The 17,202-nt window shown below is 43.0% G+C and overlaps 1 protein-coding gene across 1 annotated transcript; it reads left to right on the top strand.

Moving 5' to 3' along the window:
• Positions 1 to 4,694: 4,694 nt before the first annotated feature.
• Positions 4,695 to 12,180, top strand: myh6 (myosin, heavy chain 6, cardiac muscle, alpha). Its single transcript, XM_034297161.1, has one exon. It carries the CDS (start codon positions 4,769 to 4,771, stop codon positions 10,565 to 10,567), a length of 5,799 nt encoding a protein of 1,932 aa, XP_034153052.1. The 5' UTR covers positions 4,695 to 4,768; the 3' UTR covers positions 10,568 to 12,180.
• Positions 12,181 to 17,202: the final 5,022 nt, after the last annotated feature.

Here is a 17,202-nt window from a genome sequence, read left to right as displayed (position 1 = left end):
TCTTGGCTTCTTCGGATCCACAGGAGCGTCCAACTATGTAGGACTGAGTGGAATTGGATTTATTTGTGTGAGCATTCGTTAATTCAGTACAGAAAGTAAAAATGCCGCAATGCGGAATCACAGTGACTTGAACCTTCTGTATTGAACGTCTTCACCACCGCTGACCAACTGGGTCCACTGACTTTAAAATTCAGCAATCACTGCAGACTTTGGCACATTACTTGGTAATTGTTTCTGTAAATCAAATGAACAATAAGACACTTTCTAGCAGATCCTGTGGAGTGGTTTCCCTCTTGAATAGATGAGGGGATGACAGTTGCATTCTTTCATATTACTTGTAGATGCAAGGACATATCAGGTATTGTGGAAGAAACTTGCTTTATTGGACTGAAAGAATTATAAAGTATTGGGAATTTTGCAAAGATGTGAATGTGAGTAGCGTACCCAACAGTATGACCATACTGAGGTAAATGTATGATTTTGGGTCAAGTATCCCTGGGAAAACACTATAATGTGACTTCCTTTTTTTTGCACGTTTGTACTGGTTTAGGACAAAACTGTACTTTTGTAAATAAAGGTCTGTGAACAATATGAATGTGAATAATTTAAGCATCCCGTCTCACATTCATATACTGTACAATTATGGTTGTCATTCCTGTGACCTCATCAATGTCGTAACTATTTGCAGAACATTCTGGACACATTTTTGTTTGTGATTGAGGTTTCTGTAACTATCATGACACCTTTTCAATAAATATTTGTTTTCATGTGAAGTGTGAAGAGCACAAATCATGGTATGAGTGACAACTCAGGTTGTATATGACATGGCTTCACGGTGGCTTACAATATAGCAGTACATTGTACAACGGACGATATTGAAACCTACCAGGCATCATAATGGGTCATGTAGTAAAATGGACTTTTGTTTATTGACTGGAGAGGAGATATTGTGGAAATATGGTAGAAAATGGGATAAAAAAAATAGCAGGTAACCAAACAACAAGGTAGCAAAGTCTAAGACAACCGACAATGAGCAAATAAACAACAGAAAATGTGAACCGCAAATCATTATTTCTCCTAGATTTACAAAGGACCTGTCAATAAGCAACATTTGTAAATGTTCTGGTATCTTTGGTCAATTTCCTGGACATCTGCAACCCTACACCTCTGTTAATACAACCGGTCTCACTGGCGCAGGGCAACGGCGATGCTTTTCATGCGTCACAGGCAGCCGCTCAATAAAATTATTTGTCCTATATTTTCCACAGTCCAGGAAAGTGTAATTGAAATGCAGGCCCTTCTGAACAATTTGAAACTGAAAGATTTATTCAGATTTTATTAAATGATCAGGACCAGGCGAGTGGCTCAGGAGGTTTTAAAAGCTCACTCTATCACACTCTGTAAAGCTTATCAGAACTAAGGCCAGAGAGTACTTGTTAAGTGTGCTGGAGTGATATGTGACTGGATAGAATGGTGCCCTGTGATTATAGTCCCTGTTATCAACAAACTCTTCAACGGCCATTGAGAATTTAAGGCGAAGCATGTTCTCCGTTTCTATAATTAGGCACGGCAAAATAGCTTAACTCTGATAGCGCCAGCAAGTGCTAAGCCTTATGAGTCGTTTCACCAAAGCTGTGGAGTATATGGGGATATATTTTCTGTTCAGTACCATAGCCCCTCAAGGATTTCCATTGCCCTTTTTTGAAAACACATTAAGTTATTTAAAATTGACCGTCTGTTACAAAAAAAAACACGAAAGAAAAAAAGGTTAATAGTGGGTTTTCCAGAATGAATGATTGTTATTTTTATAATTATGCAATGATTAAATAGTCCAGGGGGCTATTTCAGAAAGCGGGTTTAGTGAAAACTAAGTTGACTCAGAGTTGAGGGAAACGGTCTACGGTTTCAAAGAGACAACTGTCTCTGTCGGGCTGTCAGAGATGAGGCTCTTGCACTGAAACATTTTCTGTTAATTTTTGTTTTCTCAATTCACAGACCCTCGAGAACTGTGGCAAAGATAGTTTCACATTCCCACATTCGACTACTCCCAAGTACCGGTAAAACTGTTTTCGACCGCGGAATGCCAAAATGATCCCAAATCTCATCAATATTCCTCATTACATTCAAATTGCATCCATATATTCCTTTGGGATGAATATCTCAAAAACTGGAAAAGCTATTTCAAAAGGAAACTTTCAAACATTCCTAAAAATTCTATACCTCACTATTTTGGAGAAATCTAGTTGAGTCTCTTAGAGAATGTAATGAGGAATGTATGGATGCAATTAGGGATGAATATCTCAAAAACTGAAAAAAGCTATTTTAAAAGGAAACTTAAAATATTCATAAAGAATCTGTACCTCATTACTTTTGAAAAATCTAAGTTGAGGCTCACAATGTCATGTAGACTATAGTGGTGTGATTTGAGATGAAAAGCTGAAAATGTTCAATATCTATTTCAGGTAATAATCTACCAACTGTATCATAAACAGCCATCGTTCTGAGGACTGCACTTTTACCCCGGTCCCTAAGTTGTCCTTCCTCCGGCACGTTGATATCGTCTGCTCATTTTATATATTTTATGTGTATGTATGTGTATGTGTGTGTATATGCGTATGCGGGTGTATGTGTATATATATGTACATATACATTTTTCTTCATTTATCTTATATTTTTATATGTTTTAATATTTTTTATATTCTGTTGTCTACTGAAGCTTTTAATGGAAAGCGCCTTGTGCACCTTTTGGCTGTTGTAAGGCGCTTTACAAATAAAATTTGATTGATTGATTGATTGATATAGCCTTGCCCGACACTCGGCACTCTGGGGTCGGCAGACCAACGACAGTTTTACCGGTACATGGGCGTAGTCGAATGCGTGAATATGAAACTATCTTTACCGCGGTCGCACGAGACTCATCAAAAAAGATTTCCACAGAATTGCAGGTATCAGTCTAAGCAGTAATCAAATTTATTTCATATGAAGCTTTGAGACTTGAAGCACCGATCAGTCAATATTTTAGGATGTCCAGGGATTGGCTGCATATATGACACTCATACTCCTATCAAAGCTCCTTGTAGGAAGTCTTTCCACAGCATTCATGTGTCGATAGGCCAGCAAAGAATTGTAATTATTTTGCGAATTTTACGTATGGTTTGCTTAAATGTCACTTACTACTTAAATATACAGCTCCGGAAAAATGTAAGAGACTGCACCTTTTTCCTTCCTTTCCAAAAAAGTGACGAAACAGAAGGGTTAAAATTAAAAAAACACTGCAAATTGAACGCTTCTGTTCCTCACTCAAAACTTCTCTTTCCAACTTTTTTGGAAAGGAAAAAAAAAGGTGCAGTGGTCTCTTAATTTTTTCCGGAACTGTATTTTTGCTTTTTATAATATTCTTAATTCTTACTATGCAGATGTGTGCCATGTCACAATGATGTCACTGTTCAGAATGACGCTGCGTTGTTCGGTGCATTTGATAAATACACTGAACTTGATATTACACCCCCACACAGACATTATATAAATGTTTAATGAGTGGACCACTCGAGATGTGACTTTTCATTTTGTTCAATAAATGCTCACGCATAGTCTCGGTCAGCAGTTTTCTGACACGTTCTTTTTCTGCTGCTACTATATTGCTTTTTTCTTGAATGTATACTCGTATGCTGCATATGTGCATTCATTAATATATCTAACTCCACTGGGGAGAAGTATGGGGTTCCAGACCTTTTTCCCCTGTTGCTGTAGTGAATCACGTTATCTGCGTTCCACTGATAAGGGCTTTTTATCTTCTCGTGCACATGCTTTACTCGAGGTTAACTTAACTCAGAGTTGACTGAACTAATTGTTACCACCTGTTCTGAAGTCAGCTCTGAGTTTGACAGCTCAGAGTCAGTCAGCACAGAGTTGTGGTTTCAACTCAAGAGTATGTGAACCCTGCTTTCTGAAATACCCCCCAGAAGACGCCAGGTAACTAACAGTAATATGCAGTACAATACACCAAATAACCATAGCATGTTTTGAGAGTCCATAAATGACCCGTTACATCTAGACCTGTGGCAGTGAAATGCCGCATGAAATAAAGACAGCAGAGGCTTTGGGGTGCCTTGGTGTTTGAAAGGCATTGCCGAGTGGAGATGAGCAGAGACAGGTTGCTTTCTGAGAGCTGTGAGAGGTGTTTCTTTGATAGAGACCACGGCATACAGCTGACCATAGATAAGAAAACTATAGAGCGGAACCACCCTGTCCCTGCTATTCAGTCCAACAAAGCAGCACAGGCTGTTCTTTACAATACCTCTCCTTTAAAGTTTTCCTGTTTTGCATTATACAAAATACAGTTCATAATAACCATTATGAATGGACATTTGGCAATTTCTGTATATTTCACATATCATTTCTCTGTATGGGACAGAGATACAGTTACCCATTTAAGAAAATCTATTTTCATTGGCAGAGGTGTGTGGAATCTCTTTCAAGAAGGGGTAAAGCTGGGAGATAAGCAGAGAATTGTCACTTCGCCTAAAATGGATACTAACAGCTAAAGGTCTTGAAACTGCCCGCAAGGCGCTTGCGAGTCTTGGGATAAAATTGGGTTCGACTTTTTTTCATAACACCAGCTACATCCTAATATGGCCTCCAGTCCCCCTTTATAAGGATCAGAGAGTACTGATGAGCTTGCACTTCCCCACAGAGTCAACAGAGTAAAGATCTTTGTTCTGTGTCCACATTGACTGAATCCCCCTTTGTCAGAGGACCTTCAATCACAATGGGTGACGCTCTCATGGCCGAGTTTGGGAAGGCCGCTCCATTTCTGAGGAAGTCGGATAAGGAGCGCCTGGAAGCCCAGACCAGGCCTTTTGACATCAAGACAGAGTGCTTCGTAGTCGACAACAAAGTAGAATATGTCAAAGGGCAGATACAAAGCAAAGAAGGGGGAATGGTGACGGTGAAGAAGGAGGACCAGACCGTGGTGACCGTCAAAGAGGCAGATGTCCACCCGCAGAACCCGCCGAAATATGACAAGATCGAAGACATGGCCATGTTCACGTTCCTCCACGAGCCAGCTGTGCTGTTCAACCTCAAAGAGCGTTACGCGGCCTGGATGATCTACACCTACTCAGGGCTGTTCTGTGTGACGGTGAACCCATACAAATGGCTTCCAGTCTATGACTCTGCGGTTGTGTCTGCCTACAGGGGAAAGAAGAGGGCCGAAGCCCCACCTCACATCTTCTCCATCTCTGATAATGCCTACCAGTATATGCTCACTGACCGGGAGAATCAGTCTGTTCTCATCACCGGAGAATCTGGTGCTGGGAAGACCGTCAACACCAAGAGGGTCATCCAGTACTTTGCCAGCATTGCAGCAGTCAGTGGTGTTAAGAGGGATCCCAGCAAGGGGACCCTAGAAGATCAAATCATCCAGGCCAACCCTGCACTGGAGGCTTTTGGTAATGCCAAAACAGTTAGAAATGACAACTCATCACGTTTTGGCAAATTCATCCGTATTCACTTTGGAACAAGTGGAAAACTGTCCTCTGCTGATATTGAGACTTACCTTCTTGAGAAGTCCCGTATCACCTTTCAGCTCAAAGCCGAGAGGAACTACCATATTTTCTTCCAGATATTGTCCAACCAAAAGCCAGAGCTGCTGGACATGCTGTTAATCACCAATAACCCATATGACTACTCCTACATCTCTCAAGGAGAGGTAACAGTAGCATCCATCAATGATTCTGATGAACTGTTGGCTACTGACAGCGCCTTTGATGTACTCGGCTTTACTGCAGAGGAGAAACAGGGGGTCTACAAGTTGACAGGTGCCATCATGCACTATGGCAACATGAAGTTCAAACAAAAGCAGCGGGAGGAGCAGGCAGAGCCTGACGGTACAGAAGCTGCTGACAAGTCAGCATACCTAATGGGCATTAACTCTGCAGATCTCATTAAAGGACTTTGTCATCCCAGAGTCAAGGTTGGCAATGAGTATGTTACCAAAGGTCAAGGAGTAGATCAGGTCTACTACTCCATCGGTGCACTGGCTAAGTCAGTGTATGAAAAGATGTTCAACTGGATGGTGGTAAGAATCAACCATTCCCTTGACACAAAACAGGCCCGTCAGCATTTCATAGGAGTACTGGACATAGCTGGATTTGAGATATTTGACTTCAACACTTTTGAACAGCTCTGCATCAACTTCACGAATGAGAGACTGCAACAGTTTTTCAATCATCACATGTTCGTACTTGAGCAAGAAGAGTACAAAAAGGAGGGCATTGAATGGGAGTTCATCGACTTTGGGATGGACTTGCAGGCTTGCATTGACCTAATTGAAAAGCCACTTGGAATCATGTCAATTCTAGAGGAAGAGTGCATGTTCCCAAAGGCCAGTGACCAGACGTTTAAGGCTAAGCTATACGACAACCATTTGGGCAAGAACAAAATGTTTCAAAAGCCCATTCCAGGGAAGGGCAAAGCAGAGGCACACTTTGCCTTGGTCCACTATGCTGGCATTGTTGATTACAACATTACTGGCTGGCTGGTGAAGAACAAAGATCCACTGAACGAAACAGTGTGTGGTCTTTACGCAAAATCATCCCTCAAACTCCTGAGTCATCTTTTTGCAGTAGTAGCCACTGAGGGGGGGGACAAAGTTTCTGGGAAAGGAGCCAAAAAAAAAGGGTCCGCTTTCCAGACAGTATCTGCGCTTCACAGGGAAAACCTAAACAAGTTGATGTCCACCCTGAAAACCACCCATCCACACTTTGTCCGCTGCTTGATCCCAAATGAGAGCAAAACACCAGGGATCATGGAAAACTCTCTTGTGATGCACCAATTGCGCTGTAACGGTGTGCTGGAGGGCATTCGGATCTGCAGAAAAGGCTTCCCGAACAGAGTCCTCTACGGCGACTTCAAACAGAGATACAGAATCCTGAATGCATCTGTCATTCCTGAGGGCCAGTTCATAGACTCAAAGAAAGCCACTGAAAAACTGCTGGGTTCGTTAGACATTGATCACAGTCAGTATAGGTTTGGCAGCACCAAGGTTTTTTTCAAAGCGGGCTTGCTGGGTACGTTGGAAGAGATGCGAGATGAGCAACTCTCCCGTATTATCACCATGATCCAGGCCAATGCCAGAGCCATTCTCATGAGGGCAGAATACCAGAAGCTTGTGGAACGCAGGGACGCTCTACTAGTCATACAGTGGAACCTTCGCTCCTTCTTAGGGGTCAAGAACTGGCCCTGGATGAAGCTGTTCTTCAAAATCAAGCCACTGCTGAAGAGTGCTGAGTCTGACAAGGAGATGGCAAACATAAAGGAGGAGTTCACTAAGGTAAAAGAGGCCTTTGATAAATCTGAAGCGAGAAGGAAGGAGCTTGAAGAGAAGGTGGTCAGTATTCTCCAAGAGAAGAATGATCTGCTTCTACAATGCCAGGCTGAGCAAGATACGCTAACAGATGCTGAAGAGCGCTGTGAGCAGCTCATAAAGAGTAAGATCCAAATGGAAGCAAAATTGAAAGAACTAACAGAACGACTGGAGGATGAAGAGGAGATGAATGCAGATCTCACAGCAAAGAAACGAAAGCTTGAGGATGAGTGTTCTGAGTTGAAGAAAGATATAGATGACCTCGAGATGACATTAGCCAAGGTTGAGAAAGAGAAGCATGCCATAGAAAACAAGGTGAAAAACCTCACAGAGGAGATGGCTTCACAGGATGAAAATATAATGAAGCTCACCAAAGAGAAGAAGGCACTCCAAGAGGCTCATCAGCAGACACTTGATGATCTTCAGAGTGAGGAGGACAAAGTCAACACTTTGACCAAAGCTAAAGCCAAGCTGGAACAGCAGGTAGATGACCTTGAGGGCTCCCTGGAACATGAAAAGAAAATCAGAATGGAACTTGAGCGCTCCAAGAGAAAGCTTGAGGGAGACCTAAAACTTAACCAAGAGAATTTAATGGATTTGGAGAATGACAAACAGCAGCAAGATGAAAAACTCAAAAAGAAAGACTTTGAGATAAGCAGCCTGACTGGAAAGATTGAGGATGAACAGGTGGCTTGTGTTCAGCTCCAGAAGAAACTAAAGGAAAACCAGGCTCGAATTGAAGAGCTTGAAGAGGAGCTGGACGCTGAGCGAGCAGCCCGAGCCAAAATTGAGAAGCAGCGGTCTGATCTTTCTCGTGAGCTAGAGGACATAAGTGAACGTTTGGAGGAAGCAGGAGGGGCCACATCTGCTCAGGTTGAACTCAACAAGAAAAGGGAGAATGAATTTCTGAAGCTTCGCAGGGACCTGGAAGAATCTACACTTCAACATGAAGCCACTGCTGCCTCCTTAAGGAAGAAACATGCGGACAGTGTGGCTGAATTGGGTGAACAAATCGATAACCTCCAACGTGTCAAGCAGAAGCTAGAGAAGGAGAAGAATGAACTGAAGCTGGAGCTGGATGACCTGTCCTCAAATATAGAGAGTGTGGTGAAGGCCAAATCCAACTTGGAGAGGATGTGCCGATCAATGGAGGACAATATGAACGAGTACAAGACCAAGTATGAAGAGGCACAGAGATCCCTAAATGACTTTTCCTCTCAGAGGGCCAAACTCCTCACAGAAAATGGAGAGCTAGGACGTCAGCTGGAGGAAAAAGAGTCCCTGATTTCTCAACTTACCAGGGGCAAGAGCTCCTACACCCAGCAGGTGGAGGACATGCGCAGGCAGCTCGAGGAGGAGGTCAAGGCCAAGAATTCCCTGGCACACGCCTTGCAGTCTGCCCGTCATGACTGCGACCTCCTCAGGGAGCAATTTGAGGAGGAACAGGAGGCCAAGGCTGAGCTGCAGAGGGCACTGTCCAAGGCCAACACTGAGGTGTCCACATGGAGAGCAAGGTATGAGACGGATGGAATCCAGAAAACTGAGGAGCTGGAGGAGGCTAAAAAGAAGTTAGTCCAAAGACTGCAGGAAGCTGAAGAGGCAGTGGAGGCTGTAAATGCAAAATGTTCCTCCCTTGAAAAGACCAAGAGCCGCCTACAAAATGAGATTGAGGACCTGATGTTGGATCTTGAACGATCCAATGCAGCATCTGCAGCTCTGGACAAGAAGCAGAGAACCTTTGACAAAGTCATGGCTGAGTGGAAACAGAAGTACGAGGAGTCACAATGTGAGCTCGAAGGAACCCAGAAAGAGGCTCGCTCGCTCAGCACTGAGCTCTTTAAATTAAAGAATGCCTATGAGGAGTCTTTGGATCACCTGGAGACCATCAAAAGGGAGAACAAGAACTTACAGGAGGAGATCTCTGACCTTACTGACCAACTTGGTGAGGGAGGGAAAAGCGCCCATGAGTTGGAAAAGCTTCGGAAGCAGCTAGAGCAAGAGAAAGCAGAACTTCAGTCAGCCCTTGAGGAGGCAGAAGGTTCCCTGGAGCACGAAGAGAGCAAGATCCTTCGGGCACAGCTAGAGTTCAACCAGATGAAAGCAGATATTGAACGGAAGCTTTCCGAAAAGGATGAGGAAATGGAGCAGGCAAAGAGGAACAACCAGCGCATTGTTGAGTCACTGCAAAGCTCCCTTGAGTCTGAAACCCGAAGCCGCAACGAGGCCCTGAGAATCAAGAAGAAGATGGAGGGTGACCTCAACGAGATGGAGATCCAGCTTAGCCAAGCCAACAGACAGGCAGCTGATGCCCAAAAGCAGCTAAAAATCACCCAGTCATGCTTGAAGGATGCACAGCTGCAACTGGATGATGCTACACATGGGAATGAAGACCTGAAGGAGAACATTGCCCTTTTGGAGCGCAGGAACAATCTGTTTCAAGCAGAGTTGGAGGAACTTCGGGCTGTTTTAGAGCAGACCGAGCGAGGTCGCAAGCTGGCTGAACAAGAGCTGTGTGAAACATCAGAGCGCATGCAACTTCTACACACTCAAAATACCAGCCTTGTTAACCAGAAGAAGAAACACGAGGCTGATCTACTCCAACTGCAGACCGAATTGGAAGATGTGGTACAGGAGAACCGCAATGCTGAAGAAAAGGCCAAAAAGGCCATCACTGACGCAGCCATGATGGCAGAGGAGCTGAAGAAGGAGCAGGACACCAGTGCCCACCTGGAGCGCATGAAAAAGAACATGGAGCAGACTATCAAGGACTTGCAGCATCGACTGGATGAGGCAGAACAAATTGCAATGAAGGGCGGAAAGAAGCAGCTTCAAAAGCTAGAGGGACGCATTAAGGAGCTGGAAAGCGAGCTGGAGGAGGAGCAGAAGCGCGGCACTGAGTCCATCAAGGGGGTGCGCAAGTACGAGCGGCGTATCAAGGAGCTCACCTACCAGACGGAGGAAGACCGCAAGAACATGGCACGCATTCAGGATCTAGTGGACAAGCTGCAGCTGAAGGTGAAGGCCTACAAGCGTGCCTCAGAGGAAGCCGAAGAACAGGCCAATGCCAATCTGGCCAAGTTCCGCAAGCTGCAGCATGAGCTGGAGGAAGCTGAAGAGCGAGCAGATATTGCGGAGTCTCAGCTGAACAAACTCCGGGCCAAGACCAGGGACGGAGGCGGCAAGAAGGGCTTGGATGAGTGACGGCGTTCCAAAATAGCAACATCCAAGGTTTGTTGTCCAGAATAAACAGCCATTTGTTTCTCACAATGGCCCTAAAAAAAAAATTCTGTGCTACTGAATTCACAATGTATTACACAATTAGAAAGAAAATACCATAGCTGATTAAGAGAAAAATAAATTGCTTTATGGCCTAGGCATGTATTTGCTGTTGTGAACATGCATTACATCAGAAACATGCATAGAGGGATATTAAAGTGTGTGTAGAGGGAAGGTGTAATGCATTGTTGATCTAAATCAGAGATAAGAAATGTTTTGCTTTCAACAAAGAAGTGTTGGCTTTTTCTGTCAGATAGTTTGAAGTCCTGTGTCTGTTGATCTTTTAACTTAAAACATAACACTGTTTTTGAACTTCAGGTGAGATGGTTCCGCACAATCTATTGGCCACAGAAAACTGTAATAAAGGGTTAAGTTCTTTCATAAACTGCCATTACAAACTAACCTAAGCTTAAGCTTGTTAAAAATCCATGGATGTAACTGGGGTGTGTGAGCATTTTAAATTGTTATTGCCAAATATCTTTAAGATACATCACAGCAAATATTGACTTGATTTCAAGTGACTTGGAGACTTTGTTTAAAACATGCTCACACGACCTGATTACTATTTTTAGCTAATGGTAGAAATGTTTGAACTTTGTAAGCATAGTGAAAACTAAATTATGGATTACAGTTTCCTCCATCTAACATCATAATGGAAAAAAGCTAAATTCACCTTTATTTCGAAATAAGCAGTTGACATGCATCTGTTCCAACGTGTCCACTGTCAATGAAATAATGTCCACTGTCAATGTGATAATGTCCACAGTCAATGTAATAATGTCCACAGTCAATGAAATAATGTCCACTGTCAATGTGATAATGTCCACAGTCAATGTAATATTGTCCACAGTCAATGAAATAATGTCCACTGCCAATGTGATAATGTCCACTGTCAATGTGATAATGTCCACAGTCAATGTAATAATGTACACTGTCAATTAAATAACATCCACTGTCAATTAAATAATTTCCACTGTCAATGTGATAATGTACACTGTCAATTAAATAATGTCCACTGTCAATGTGATAATGTCCACAGTCAATGTAATAATGTACACTGTCAATTAAATAATGTCCACTGTCAATGTGATAATGTCCACAGTCAATGAAATAATTTCCACTGTCAATTAAATAACATCCACTGTCAATTAAATAACGTTCACTGTCAATGTAATAATGTCCACTGTCAATGTGATAATGTCAACAGTCAGTGTAATCATTTCTACTGTCAATTAAATAACATCCACTGTCAATTAAATAATGTTCACTGTCAATTAAATAATGTCCACTGTCAATGTAATAATGTAAACTGTCAAAGCAGTAATCTCCACTGTCAATGTAATAATGTCCACTGTCAATGTAATAATGTCCACTGTCAATGTAATAAATGCCAAATAATCTGAAAATGTTTAAAGTGCATAAAATGAAGGTGATAATAAATGCTGCCACCTATGTGCCATAACGTAATAAGTATTCCTTCAAAAGAATCAAATGAAAGTATTAACTTTGTAGAAAATAAAACACTATCCTGCACTAAATTCGATCTACTGTTCATTCCTTAACATTATTTATTGTCATTAGGTTTTTGTAACTTCATGGAAATTCTACAGTTTTGGTTAGTGAACATACCTGTTACCAATCCCAACCCCACATGTTCTCTTCAAACAGGAAAGGAGCTTTGCCAGACTATTCTATCTGTGATGGGTTTGGATAAAAAGCAACACACGGCAACAGGGTGAAAAGAGAAGGAAACATGACATTAATAAAAACACACCCTGGTTCCATTTAGCTTAGTTATTGGATGAATTGTCATTTGGTTGCATAATGTCTAAATAGTAAGTAAAAGAGCATTGTTACAGAAACCTGGTGATCCTTATATAGCCAGCATTAGGGTAGCAGCATAGACCAATTTATTTTTGGGGTCATATAAAGCTGGTCCATTCTCTAAAGTTAGATGTTGAATCAGGCAGTGCTTCGCACAGTATTTGATATTGTGTAAGTTCTTTCTCTCTGATCGGTGACAGCATATCTTCTACAACACTGACCCCTAGAGGCATTTTATGGAATTGTTTGTGCTTTGTCAGAACTACACGAAGTATGGACAAAGTACAAAACGTACAACAAATTCATTAACTGGAAAGAAAACATTCTAGATAGAACAGAAATTGAAAAACCAACAAAGATAAAAATGCTTGAGGTTTTAAAAATGTGTTCATTTTATTTTACAAAAAGATAACTGAATGATTCCAACAATGTATGTTGCTCTAAAATAAAAATATATTTGATGATATTTTTAAGAAAGGTTATTGCAATTACTTTCATGTATTAATGCTTTTAAAGTGTTGTGAGCAATTCATTGTTTGTTCACTTACTAATTTTATTGTATACACGTACATACCTGAAGAGAAGACAATGTAGATTATGGATTTGGTTAATGTGATATCAAAAGGTGAGACACAAAGTACATACAAGAATATTGTGTCACTTGTTGTTAAGATTTTTCCATAAGTACATTCAAAACCTGACTTTAGTGGTGTAGCACAATGTGAAGTCAGTGTAAAAGCTGATGTATTCATGCCTACATTTTACAGGGCAGTTCCGAACAGATGTCATTTTGCTGATATATAAACATAAACACGTCATGTTAATGCACCCGTCAACCATGTGTGTATGTGCACAAAACCTCCCAAAACATAAACGAGTGAAACCCATTAAAAACCAAAATAGGTAGGATTTAGTTGCAGGGGGTCTCTTCCCAAGGCACGTACCGCCTCACCAGAGCTACAGATGACCATCACAACAGTGTCACACGTTACACCAAGCAGAACCCGACGTCTTTCAAGTCGGTGTTCGCGTCTGTCTCATGTAACCCACCCCCACCCACTACCCCTGGACATGGCGCACTGCTATAGGCACAGGCAATAAGCTTTTGGACTTCATTGCATTTCCCCTCCATTACGCCTCTCTGATCTCCTTGGCCTGAGGAGGCTAGAGGAGCCAGATGTCTGTTTGATGTGCAGATGGTGAGCTCATTCATCTCATCTGGGTTCTGTGTCTCTGCACATTACAGCGTGTCTGTGGGGTAGTGGTCACAGGATGGGTTAAATCTCAGCAGGGGGGGGGGGTTGGGGGGGGGCTAGCAGAGCCGTGGCGAGGTGACGCCTGACGGTTGTGTCGGTGTACGTCCCCGAAGCACCTCCTCCCTCTGCCTCCCTGTTTGGAGGTGTTGGTAATATCCTTAGGGAAATGTCAAGGTGCTGTTTCAGAGCACGAACGCACGCACCTGGCATTCTTTCCAAACACCTTGAAACCTCTCACACAGCACGTCTTTTTAGCTGACATATGCAGACTGCCTAACCGGTTTACCTCCAGGCGAGGGGTGAAATTAAAACACAGCTGAACAGTTCAATAAAACAATAAAACTCAGATTAGCTTGCAGTTACAATTTGTTATTGCCTGAACTCATTACAGAAATAACCTTCAGTACGTAAAGCTCGCATCCACTGTTTTAACTGAGTCCGAGTCCCAACTCACGCTCACGACATCCCACCAGACACACATTATGACTGAAGAGTACCAAGCTGTCGGTGCCGGTGCCAGCCACCCAGTCCAGTGCCTGAGGCGCCGCCCGAGGCCAACAAGGAACCCTATCCCATGGAAACGCTGTTAGTGTGTCACCAACTCGTAGGAGATGTGCAAAGGCTGCAAAAACAACGAGGTACGGGCAGACGTGCCATCCACAGCCTTAAAGAGGACGTCATGATGGTAATGCAGCCATTTTGGGCGCATGATTTTGGGGGCCACCTGCTGCGCACACAAAGTCGCTAATAGTGGATTGCCAACCCTCGTGACGTACTCATGCCAGACCACAATAGGGAGAATGGAACATGGAAACATAAGCTGGAGGCTATCGCCATTGGAGACCGTCACCAGGGGATACGAACTGACTGGCTGACATGTTCAGGCCTATCTGTCAGTGTGCAACATCAGCCCAGCGGGCCGTGTCACCGGGGAGACAGCCCATCCATAATTCATGACCACAGCCACGGAGGAAATGTGGAAAAGGTTACTGAACCTTTAACGTGTGCCGTCTCACGCATGCGTGTACACTCAGAATCACTACTAATCTGTGCAGTGGTAGGCATGATCACTTATGCAGACAAACTTTATATTGATAAATGCAGAGCTATTGAATGGGGGCAGAGGAGGGCATAGAGGCAGAGGAGGGCATAGAGGCAGAGGAGGGCATAGAGGCAGAGGAGGGCATAGAGGCAGAGGAGGGCATAGAGGCAGAGGAGGGCATAGAGGCAGAGGAGGGCGGTCCACAGTATTTATTGAACAACCAGGGAGCGGGCAGGCTCTCAGTGGGGGACTGGCAGAGGTCGTTATCGGGACGGTCAGATGGTCGAAGGTACAGGGGAGGGCAGGCAGGCTCGTAATCCGGAGAAAACAGGCAACGGTCACAACCGGGGAAGAGAATGACAGGCAGAGTGAGTAATAGCACACATAGACCGCTGGAAGTGACTGTACAAGATGAGACGATCTGGCGACTGCCAAACAGAGAACAGGGTCTAAGTACACAGGGCTAATAGGGAACCGGGAACACCTGGTGAGGGGTGGGGACAAGACAACAGGTGAAACACATCAGGGCGTGACAGACATCTAGACAAACACACTGATGTGGAACACGCACACATGGAAGCCACTTGGCTGGATTAAGGTCTTGCAGAGTGGAAATTGAGAAATGAACTTGCATTGTCCTTTTGTTTTTTTGATTTTTACCCCATGATTTTTACCCCATCTTTTCTTCACTCCCAATTCTGTAATTTCCAGTTCGCAATTATGGCCACGCTCCAACGCAAAAACTCCACAGCAGGAATGGGAGAGCTGAAGGACAACATTGGCACCTTCGTTGGACATCTCGTCAAGTCATTCCCACAGCTCGCTCAAGCAGAAACCCATTCAGGGCCAACAAACATGATTGAGCTTGCAGGTGCCGGACCTACCACAAGGAGTTGCTAAAGAACAGACACAAAGCAACCCTGTCCAACATCAACAAGTCCACCATTTTGGGGTGCCTTATGCCTGACACCTGGGCATGGCTTTGGCTTTTCTAACATACCAGCCAATTTATTTTCCTGCACGGCCCCATTTTATTTATGTACTCACCCATTGAGGCCCACTGAGTCAAAAGTTCCACTCATGAAATGGTAACCCAATTAAAACTGCCAAAAAAAAAAAGTTTAACAATGACCTCACCATCTTTCAACACAAATCACTCTCCAATTGAGTTATTAGGTGTGTATCTGATTTGTGAAGGACGGGAAGGCACGTTGTGTCAATAAGCTAGAATCTGTTGTCTTTTTCTATTTTGGTTTATCATGTGACCATCGTGGCTCTTTAAAATCGACCAGCACCTTTGGCATTAACCTGAAATGCCCGATGGCAAGTCCAGTCGGTTGTGTGAAACATGGGCTTGATCTGTTTACAATGTCAACTGAACTCTGCACAAATCAATTAATCATTGATTCTTCGTTTTATTGCAATTTTCATCTTATGTAGCACATATTAAAAACAAGGTTTTCCTCAGTCTGTAAAACAGAAACACAGAAAGGTAAATAAATGATCACCAAGTCCGAAAAAGCAACATGCTAGGTGGCTACGTAGACAACGAGAAACCATTTCATTGCTTGAACTGAGATCTGACAGAGGTTCGGATCCAACGCCGGAAGTAGGCTAAATACAAGTCGTCCGTAAAAAGATAAAAAAGTACATATGCATTCCTGGCTGCGCTAGTTGGATGGGGTCCCATAACAACAAAACGGACAGCTGAGGACTCTACCTTGACAAGCCCCTGTGCGTCACCGAGTGCTGTGCCTGCTACTATAGCTTTGAAACATACAGAAGCTTGCGTCACAACGCTGACGTGATTCACACCTGCTATGGATTTTGAAGAGCGGAGAAGTACATTAATTATAGCCTACTTCATAATTAATTGTAATGTACTAAAAGCAGCGTCTATTTGGGAGCATGATTATTCTTAATTTTCACAGTAATATTTTTTCGAATAATAGCTAGAACATGTCATTGGGCCATTTTGCACGACCTGGCAATAAGAGCATCAGATAATTTAAATTCATAATTTCTTATGTTTCTCATAATGACAAAAAGTATTAAAAGTCTCGCTTCCTTAAAACATTAAAAGTCTCACTAACCTAAAACCTTGGTACGCGGTGCTCCCTTGAGTGGATACGTTTATATTCACTATGGGCCAAGACGGTCTTTATCGAGCAATATGCCTCTATGCTTCAAATTAAATTAAATAAGACTTCAGTAGACAGGTGATACTGACGATTCAACATTTCAATAAGATCACTTTCCTGGATTCTGTCACATAGACCAATTTTTTTATGGCAGTTCAGAGTGCGGGATCGATTGCTTTTGCTCAAGGCCAACATCACTGATTCAAACTAAAACTAATGTAGGCCTACTTTAAATATTCAGTACGATAATAAGTGCACTGGCACCGTTTGAAAGTACTGGACCCGGGGATTATTTGT

This window comes from Esox lucius, chromosome 14, assembly GCF_011004845.1.
Source record: "Esox lucius isolate fEsoLuc1 chromosome 14, fEsoLuc1.pri, whole genome shotgun sequence".
In the NCBI taxonomy this organism is placed as follows: Eukaryota; Metazoa; Chordata; class Actinopteri; order Esociformes; family Esocidae; genus Esox; species Esox lucius.
Note: the sequence above shows the minus strand (reverse complement) of the source record. Positions and strands in the feature narration are given on the sequence as shown.

Coding starts and splice junctions, on each gene's coding strand:
- myh6 (XM_034297161.1), top strand. CDS start 4,769: ATGGGTGACGCTCTCATGGCCGAGTTTGGGAAGGCCGCTCCATTTCTG.